At 38.0% G+C, this 10,568-nt stretch overlaps 1 protein-coding gene across 1 annotated transcript; it reads left to right on the top strand.

Moving 5' to 3' along the window:
- The first annotated feature begins 45 nt into the window (after positions 1-45).
- nox1 (NADPH oxidase 1) lies at positions 46-9,788 on the top strand. The gene is made up of 13 exons (XM_084719526.1): positions 46-109; positions 296-391; positions 480-590; positions 2,985-3,069; positions 3,992-4,137; positions 4,633-4,826; positions 4,930-5,056; positions 5,181-5,273; positions 5,353-5,594; positions 7,082-7,244; positions 7,484-7,630; positions 7,727-7,851; positions 9,218-9,788. Exons 1-13 carry the CDS (start codon positions 65-67, stop codon positions 9,342-9,344), a joined length of 1,701 nt encoding a protein of 566 aa, XP_084575652.1. The 5' UTR covers positions 46-64; the 3' UTR covers positions 9,345-9,788.
- The last annotated feature ends 780 nt before the right edge of the window (positions 9,789-10,568 follow it).

Here is a 10,568-nt window from a genome sequence, read left to right as displayed (position 1 = left end):
GGTGCAGGTAGGCAAAAGATGTAAGAAAGGTGTTGCTGGTGCGAGTCAAGGTAAAGTGCTCAAGATGGGTAACTGGATTATCAACAATGGACTTACATCCTTCATACTGGTGAGTTCTTCAGTGTTTTCATTTTTCAATGCGCAAAGAGGACTAAAGCTTTACGAGTTTGTGCGCAAAAGTGTCCAAACTCCTGCATCCTCAAGGCAAACAGACTAACTAGGATTAAATACATGTTCAGAAAATAAAGGATATGTTTTTTTTGTGATGGAAACATGATCCCGGCTGTGTTCGCAGGTGGTCTGGATGGGCATCAACATCTTCCTTTTCGTCTGGTTTTACCTTTTCTACGATTTGGGAGATCAGTTTTTCTATACGCGCCATCTTTTAGGGGTGAGTGAAGAAAATCATGCTTTATAAAAATCACTATAATTACAGACTTTAATAAATACTCACCTATTTTTTTGTTTCGTTCTTCCAGTCTGCCTTGGCCTGGGCCAGAGCTCCGGCAGCTGTGCTCAACTTTAACTGCATGCTGATCCTCCTGCCGGTGTGCAGGAACCTGCTGTCTCTGCTGCGCGGATCCTTCGTGGTAAGATCCTGATGAGTTCTTGGCAGAGCAGGGCGAGGTGCACAACTGAACAGAATACAATGGCATCGTGATCATTTCCAGTCATACAACTACTCTGACTGCTGCATATCCTGGAAACATCTGTGATATTTTCACACCAAACTTCCTCTTCTCTTTCTTTGATAATTATACACTTTTTATGCATATTTTATTAAAATAATTGACTACTTTAATGTTCATTTGGACGTTACTAAACAGTTTAGCTTATCTTTGCTGTTATTAGTTTAGTATCCTCCTTTTAATAACGTTTTGTGAAGGACTTAGGACAGCATGCATACTTGCCAACTTGACCTCAAAAGTATGGAGGATTTCCATATTAATAATTTGAGATTTTGTTTTCCTGCATTTTGTATCCATCTAGTGTGACCTCTGGCATAAATCAATATTCATCTTTTTTCTTCCAGTCATTTAGTTTTGTCCTTGCCCCTAAAGGAAAATTGATGCAGCATATTTTGAAAAAAAAGATGCATGTCCCTTTCCTTTGTTGGCAGGCTGAAAACAGGCTTTTAGAGACATATTGGGCTTATACATGTTGTAAAGTGTCAGAAATTGGTTGGAAAATTGAAAATTTGCTGGAAATTGTGACCACATGGAAACATGGAGAGGGCAATGAAAAACTTGGAAAATCAAGAGGGTTGGCGAGTACGGCTGCATGTCCGAACCAAGATTTTTAACTCATTCTAATATTGGATGATTTTTTTTTTTTCAACACATTAAATTGGCAAAATAAAATTTAGCTTAAGTTTCATGTTTTTACTGTTTATCTGACAGCAAAATCAAACCAAAAACTCAACAATTTATGTTTTCCATAGTACCACCTCTGCCCTCACCTCCTTTAAAAGCTAAGAATATTTGATTCCACTATTTCAGGTCTGATACAGACACTACAACCTTGAGTATCTTATACTGCCTGTTTCTCTCTCTTAAACAACTAATCTGTTGATACTACATTAGTATGGATGCACTTTGCTTAACCAGCCATCTAAAAAATTTGTCTCAAACTGTGAAACAAATATTCAGCTCCCATGGAGGAAGAAATGTAGCCCACAACATTTTTTATTCAAACTTTTTCTGACACACAACTTTGACTCACGTTCAAGCTGCTGTTCTTGTGACACATGCTGCTCATCTTGTGTTTTTGTCTTTATTGAAACTACATGACTGTGAGCCCTCACAAAGTTTTGTTAATTTATGTAGTAGTTCAAGTGAATGGATTGTATTGTATCTTATCATATATACTTTCCCCCACAGTATCAGATCCAGTGATTTTGTCCAGTATCAGACTGATCTGTGTATCTGATCCCTTTTAATAGCAATAGTGGAAGACGTAATCTGATCCTTTATGTAAAAGTACTTATGGCACACTATGAAAATACACCACTACAAGTGAATTAAAATCTTACTTACCTAAATGTATGTAAATATTATCATACTGAGTACTCGCTGTGCAGAAAAATGTCGGCTTTACTATGATATCTGATGTTTTTTTATTTAATATTACTGCTGCATTGTTTTTTATGTTTTATTTTACTGCTGTAGATATTTAAGTTACCTTATATACTGTTGGGTAGTTTAATCTACAGCAATGTATTATGTTCTATAAGATCATCATATGTTTGTAGAGTCACTGTCCTGTGAGAAGCACATATATCTAAAAAGTCAGCTTTTCATGAGAAAAACAGCAGTTTTCAGGTTTGTGAAATGATGATGCATTTTCCTGCTGATCCAAGAGGGTTTAAAATAGTTTGTTTATCTTAAGGAGTAGGAGAATTTACTTGACCTGTAAAGGAACACTTTATCCTTCTGTTCATCATAACAAAGCAAATTCAAAATCCCCACATTTGGAGATTCATGGTTTTCACTAGACAGGAAGGAAATGAAAAATGCCATCTGTAAAATAGTTGCATAAAATGAAAATTCTCAATTCAAATATAGGTAGCTCAATTTTGTATTTAAAGCGAGTAAGTCTACTTTTTTGTGAAGTCTCTGCACTCCTGAAAGTGTGACAGGTGCATCAGAGGAAGGTGCAACTTAAAGACAATGAGAAGAAACGTTGCAGGTGATCATCAGTTTAATCAGCAGTCCTCTGACTGGGTGACTCGATCATTGAGGCAACTCCTATGTTTGTAATGTTTGTATGTGGAAGTGTGTTGATGCTGCATTGTTATGTAATCATTTCAGCAGTGAGCGAGACAGCGTGTGGGAGTTTTTCTCATTGTCTTTAAATGTACTTAGGTACATTCCCTCACTTCTTGCTGAACAGTCACAGGTCAGGTAGGTTTCAGTGACAGGAAAGATGGAAAGATGTTCCTTTAACATTTTTTTCCCACTTCCTTTCTGTGTTTATCTTTTCAGTGTTGTGGCAGATCAATGCGGAAACAACTGGACAAAAATCTGAGTTTCCACAAGCTGGTGGCGTACATGATCGCTCTGATGACAGGTGTGAACTTATGCAAGCACTCTTCACTTTTGTTGCAATGCTGCTAAATGGTTGACGTTCATCCCTCTCATACAGACATTTTAGAGAGGGGAGAGAGGATCGTCACACACTTGTAGCCACAATGCAGTGTTTTAGTCATTTTACCAAAGTTTCAACAAGACAGTCGTCAGTTTATGCCAATTTATTTTACCAGTATCACAGATTTGGGTAAATGTAACACTGAAGTTTTCTTCCCAGCAATATTTTTCTTCAGAAAAAACAAAAGAGAAACTAAACATAAATCAAACAAGTATATTCACAGTGCTTAAAGCTCTCAGGCACCATGACTTATTTCAGGCACACAGCAGTTTTAAAATCATATAATAGTTTATTAAGTGCATTTGTACACATTTCCTCCAGGATGACTTTTCAGCCTCACAAATTGTTTCTTCCTTTTAATTAATATATTTTCTTTGTTTTCTTACTTGTGCACAGTTCTGGTGCATTGATTACTATTGTGCAAACTTGTCTGACCTGAATCCTATCAGGGTTTATCAGATAATTAACTTAAGCATGACACAAGAAAAATGTGTTCAGTCCTTCGCGGTGGTGTTGTTAGAGTGAAATATGTACAAATGGAAAAAATATTTACTTGATACCAAAGCAGAGGTAATCTCTTTTCAAATACGACACAAATTGTGATACTTTACTTCCTTCTAACCACACACACAGACAGACAGACAAACACACAGGTCAAAATGTTCAAAAGGGTCTAAAATAAATATTGACTTAAGGTGTATTTTCTCTTATTATGTCGAAGATAAGATGGGATCTTGGACTCTGAGTGCACCGTTTTAAGTCCACATTTTCAAACTAAAAGTGTTGTTCATTTTTTTTGTAAACTCCAGCAGCAGTAACGTGTCTCCTCTCTGTGTCCTGACAGCTGTTCATATGATCGCGCACTTGTTGAACGTGGAGTGGTACAACAACAGCAGACAGGGAGTTTATGATCGACTCAGCACTGCTCTGTCCAACCTGGAGGACACAGAGAACACCACCTACCTGAACCCAATACGCATAACAGCCCTTGTAAGTTAACGTATTTTTCGTTATTGCTATTTTTCACAGAAGGTCAAAATCTTAAGTTCCGTTTTAATTTGTAAATGTAAACTCTTTTTTTTAAAGGAAATGTACTTCATGCTAACTTTGCAAATTTGGCATCAATGAACAAGACTGCAGTCTGCAGACGTGTTTAGCGGTCACTGATGTGGGTTTTTCAATGGCTGATAAGTCATGCGTATTTCCATTACTCCATGCACACTACAATCTATTGTTACATGGCTTTGGTGAATACTCAGTTGTGATTGGTCAATGACAGCTACAGCAGGTGATGCTGATTATCTCAAAATGCCCAATAATCAGTCTGATTAATTGGTTGACCAGTGAAAATGCATGTTAACATACTGATGTCTGAAGACGATTTAGCAGATATCTACATTCATGTGCAGATATCTGTTTATAGAGATTCAGTAAAACCTTCTTCTTCTTCTTCTTCTTCTTCTTCTTCCTTTTCTTATGTCTCAGGATCCGCAGCAGATTCCAACCTACTTTGTCTTCACCACCATTGCTGGCCTCACAGGGGTCATCATCACTCTGGCCCTCATCCTCATCATCACCTCCTCCATGGAGGTCATCAGACGCAGTTACTTTGAGGTCTTCTGGTACACCCACCACCTCTTCATCATCTTCTTCGCTGGTCTCGTCTTCCATGGCGCCGGGTAAGGGAAAGGTTACAGCTGCATTTTCTTTTAATGGACCGTTGTCATCATTGTTGTTGTTGTTGTTATTGAAACAGGTTTCACCCGTCTATCTCATCTGCAGGCGCATAGTGAGGAGTCAGCAGACAACAGATCCACCGCACAACTTCACCTTCTGTAAAAACCGCAGCGACGAGTGGGGACAGATCCCTGAGTGTCCCATCCCTCAATTTGCAGGAGGGTTCCCACAGGTTTGACTTCCTAAATTTCTTTACTGTTCATCCTCTGTTACAACTGTTACTAATATTTAAAATATATTTAATTACTAATAGTATAAATAAAAGTGTAATTTTGTGTGTGTATTCCTTTTTTCAGACCTGGATGTGGGTGATTGGTCCAATGGTTCTGTATCTGTGTGAACGTCTGCTGCGTTTCATTCGTTACATGCAGACGGTCCGATACAGGAGGGTGCGTTTCATTCATGATCCATCGTTGTTCTGCAGGTTCTTCTGTCATGGTGACATTAATCAGTTTGCTTTGCTCTCAGATTGTGATGCGGCCGTCCAAGGTGCTTGAGCTGCAGCTGGTGAAGAACGGTTTCAAGATGGAGGTGGGTCAGTACGTCTTCCTCAACTGCCCGAGCATCTCCCAGCTGGAGTGGCACCCGTTCACCATGACCTCTGCCCCCGAGGAGGACTTCTTCAGCGTCCACATCCGCTCGGCCGGGGACTGGACGGACAAACTCATCGACATCATGCAGCAGCTACCAGAGGGAGCGCAGGGACCCAAGTGAGCTTTTTTTTAAATTTTATTTTAATCTGATTTCTGATTTGTTGTTTTGTTTTATTGTACAGGCAGGGAATATTTTTACTGATCACTGATCTGTTTTAAGAGGCAAGCTGGTCCTTTTATGAACCCTTTTTATGAAATAATGATTTGCATTTTCACTTATGCATGTAAATGACCGTTAGTATAAAAATACAAGATATAAAGATGCAGAATTTTAGCAGGAATGCTAATTTACATCCATAGTCCCGAGGCAGGTAACAAAAACAGAGACATTATAAGTAACAATGTACAAATGCAAATAGACAAAAAGAACAAAATACATTGTGCAACATGTCAGGTTACAAGTGATCACGGTTCTGGTTTCCTTTAAGCCATTTAAATGTGTCAATAAACATTTTAAAGTGTAGGGTACATTTACTGCCTTATGATTTAATTATTATACATACACAAAGACAAAACTATACACAAAACAACAAAAAAAACAAAGTTGTCATTCAACTTATTAAACTGTTTGCCCTCTCTACATCCCAGGGTTTCCGATATTGAAATGGAGCCACAAAACAACATCACGCTCAGGAAGGGTTCAATTCCCCCGGGCTGTTTTATTTTTAATTTGACAGGAAGTTCATGACCTTTGAAGGGAATATTCCTCTAAAGCCCTGTTTAATAAATGACCCCTCTTGATTAAACCACTGATTGCACAGATGCAGTTTTTAAGTCAGCAGAACAAAATGATCCACAAAAATGACTAGAAAAACAATACAGACCTCATGAAATCCATTTAGTAACTGTCTCAAAAGTTTTGATCATTTCAGACGATCTTCATCAGCAGACAGTTTGCCTGACTGTCATTCATATTTACATTTTTACTTTCAGCACTTCAGTGTTGTCTTAAAAACCGATGTTCATACTGTGTTATATAACTGAGTTTCGTGTATCTAAGGAAGGACTATGTAATCCCTCTCAGACTATTAATGGTATGTTGTGATATGTGGCGAAATGAATGAAACAATACACACACATACAAAAGAGGAATTACCGGTCGAAGTTAACCATCTGACTGACACACATTATATTTAATGGGTTGTGTAGTGATGCTAATCTGCATGAAAGCTAGTATGACACAGCTTTTTTTTATTAGTGTTTCCAAAAATTATAAAGCTGTGATCCGTCATGTATGAATACATATTTTCAATGTTATTAGTGTCAAAACTAGAATGTTTTATTTATTCATGCGCAGTTCCAATTCCTAAAAAGTTGGGACGGTGTGTAAAACAGAATGCAATGGTTTGCAAATACTTTTCAACTCATATTTAGTTGAAAACTGTACAAAGTGTTTGTTTAATGTTAAAAAACTGAATGAGTGTTATTGAGAACACAGAATTAACATATAGAAAATTATAAAAGGCAAACTAAGAGTAACAAAATCTGTGTGATGTGTTTCCATTGTCACCTGATAACACAGTCTATTTATTGTGTTTCCTCAGAATGGGTGTGGACGGACCCTTTGGCACAGCCAGTGAGGACGTATTCGACTATGAGGTCAGCATGCTGGTCGGTGCCGGCATCGGAGTGACTCCCTTCGCCTCCATCCTCAAGTCCATCTGGTACAAGTTCAAAGATTCCAACCCTAAACTGCGAACCAGAAAGGTAACAGCTCCGACGCCTACACACCCTGTCCCAATCAATCTGACAGTAAAAACTGTATATCCTTTTCATCACGCTGACACACTTGATTGATGATGAATGATGACACAGGAGCTCTTATTGTCTTTTAAATAAAGAACACTGTGTGTTTTCACAATACTCCCATACATGACCAGCAGCGTGCCAGCTCTTTTGTAAGAGGATCATTGTTTAACATGCCTGCATCTGCTTCCTTGTTTCAGATCTACTTCTACTGGCTGTGCCGGGAGACGCACGCCTTCGAGTGGTTCGCTGACCTCTTGCAGGTGCTGGAGAAAGAGATGGAGGAGAGAGGCATGGGAGATTTCCTCACATACAAACTCTACCTGACCAAATGGGATCACGGCCATGTACGTGTGTGAAAGAGTCCTCACATTGGTACTGATAACGAGTGTTAGGTCATTTCAGCACAAACTCAGATCTCTTGTCTCATTTTTCCTGAACAGGCCGCTCACGTGAGGGTTCACTCTGATGAGGACACAGATGTGATCACTGGGCTCAAACAGAAAACCCACTACGGCCGACCCGCCTGGGACAAGGAGTTCGAACAAGTCCGCAAAGAAAACCCCACGTAAGAGAAAGTCCTCTGATTTTAGCCATGCAAGTGGCTTTCTTCTCTGTTGGTTGATTCACCTGTTTTGGTTCAGACCATTGACATGTATAAAGATGGATAACATAACAGCTCCCAAAAAGTAAAGCCAAAACATCTTGATTGCCCCCTGGTGGCTGGCTGCAGTATAGGTCATAAATCCTGCCCTTCCATGTTAACATATGAGACATGGGCCAAACTAAAACATCAAACTACACGTCAACTAAGTGTTTCCCAAAGATGCTTTCTATTATTTTATCTCTTTCTTATCACACTGATAGGTGGTCAAGTGTTAATTTTTCTGATCGGTTTAGAAACATGTTTATTTACAATCAGTGGTCCAGACTAAAATATATCACCAACTACTCAATGGATTGTCATGAAATTTAGTTCAGATATTCATGGTTCCCAGGGGATAAGGCCCCACTTTGACGACCCCCTGACTTTTCCCCCAGTGCAGCCATGAAGGTGACATTTTATGGTTTTGAATGAAATGTCTTTTCCATTAATTTATTTCTTATATTTTTGTCTCCCTCAGATGACATTTTTAACTTTCCATTATACAATGGCATATTAGGGCTATTAGATTATAAAAAGAAAAATTAATTAAGGAGCCAAGCTAGATGAATAATATCCTGAGTTAACATAAGAAATTTAAGAGGAAAACTGATTATAAAGTCAGAAATTCAAAAGCCCATTTAAATTGCCTGGAGATGCTGGTCAAGATCTGTTGCATTGTAGTTCCTGATACTTAAACGTTACCCTCCTCCCCTGGTACCCATAATTCCTTCTTCGTTTTTTGTTTGTTAAGGGCATAGCAGGAATGACACCTACAATAACTTTAATTATGAAGTTGCAGTCCAGACTTTGCCATCCACTTGATTTAGAATGATTTTTAAAACAATAAACTTAATTATTATCATTCTTCTTTTTGTCTATCATCTTCAAATGTTTTTATTTCCTTTTTAAAAGGAAAATTAATCACTTTCGATGTGGATGTCCAGTCAGTGTTGATGGTAAATGTAGGAAGCATTAAGCTCCTGATGCACATACATATGTCAGTGTATCACCACCTTGCCTATAGTTATTACTTTGTTAGCCAAAATAGCCTGAAATAGCCTGTAGTTCTTCCTTAACACCAGTGACATCACTGTGACATCACTCTCATCCTACAGGTTTCTCTGTCATAACACACATTGAGGAATGTATTGCTTCAACTGACTACGTTGTGAAAGTGGTGACTTTCCCTTTGAATGACAGGAGATTGAAGGAATAACTCTGTTAAGCACCTCACACATTCAAACCTTAACCTTTGAAATCTAACGCGACATCATGTTTCTGTCCTCAGGTCTGTGGTGGGAACCTTCTTATGTGGCCCCGAGGCTCTGGCCAAAGTCCTGGAGAAAAAATGTGCAAAATACTCAGACGTGGATCCTCGAAAGACCAAATTTTACTTCAACAAAGAGAACTTCTGAGCAGCATTTGGGCATTTTGAAAGACTCTTGGAGGGAATTTTCTTTCACCATCCGTGGTGTATTTTAAGGCAGTATAATGATGACAAAGCTGCTCGACAACCTTTGACACTCGCTGGGTGTGTTTTCACACAGCAGACTGCACAGTGATAAAGGCAGGGTATGTTATTTTATCAGCACTACTCAGGGCCCGTCCTTTCTTCCATGATGAACCAGTGAATCATCACGGCATCATAATCTACCATGACTCACAGTCTGAAGGGTCAATTACACTCAGATGTTTGTAAACTCATTCCCTCGTAGTTCCTTATGGCCTGAGACTTGAACAAGATTATAGGGAAGTTATTTTCTGTTACAGAGAGGATTTTTTTCTCTATATTACACTTGTTAAAAAACTACTTTTTTGCACAAAGACAGATGAAATTTGAAATCAATATGACTACTGAATGTTCTGTCAGATACACACGGTAATTTACTACCTTTTAATTTCCTACTACAGCACTTCAGCTGGAGCTGCAACTATCGATTATTTCCATTTAGGGCTGAACAGTTAATATAGCTTTTATCAAAATGCAATATGGCCTACTGCAACTTTCAAGGTGCAGGAGGCACAATATTTGTTAAAGGCAAAATGAATGTCCAAATACCATTTTGAATTAAATATGCAGAGATGTCCTGGACCACACATCATATCCTCATATTCTCCCTGCAGAAGTCACCATAATTATTTTAATATCTTTTTCAGTGACAGGGAGAATGATGCAAAAAATGTCATTTGCTCTAATACTGCAAATACAAAATAAGACAAAATAATCGCAATGAGATGTTTTGTTTTTTTCAAAATTGTTCAGCCCTGTTTCCTTTATCCATTAATCTGCCAATTATTTTCTTAATTGTTTAGTCTTTAAATTGTTTTTTTTTTCTGTTTTTAAATATAATTTATTGTTTTATCCAACTAACAAGTCAGAATCCACAAAGATTCAGTGCACAATCACATAAGACAAAGAAAACTAGCGAATAATCACACTTAAGAATCTGGAATCTGTGAATTCTTTTGACATTTTTTTCCCTCAATATGTGACAATTAAATCAATTATATAATTTGTTGATTAATTTTCAGCCAAACACCCAGTTATTTTAAATCAGATCATCTTTCTTACACATATATTTTCCACTCAAGACAATTAGCCTATGACCAAATGCTGTAAATACTGTAAGTACTATTGT

This window comes from Lutjanus erythropterus, chromosome 5 (assembly GCF_056507025.1).
Source record: "Lutjanus erythropterus isolate fLutEry1 chromosome 5, fLutEry1.hap2, whole genome shotgun sequence".
Classification (NCBI taxonomy): domain Eukaryota; kingdom Metazoa; phylum Chordata; class Actinopteri; order Lutjaniformes; family Lutjanidae; genus Lutjanus; species Lutjanus erythropterus.
Note: the sequence above shows the minus strand (reverse complement) of the source record. Positions and strands in the feature narration are given on the sequence as shown.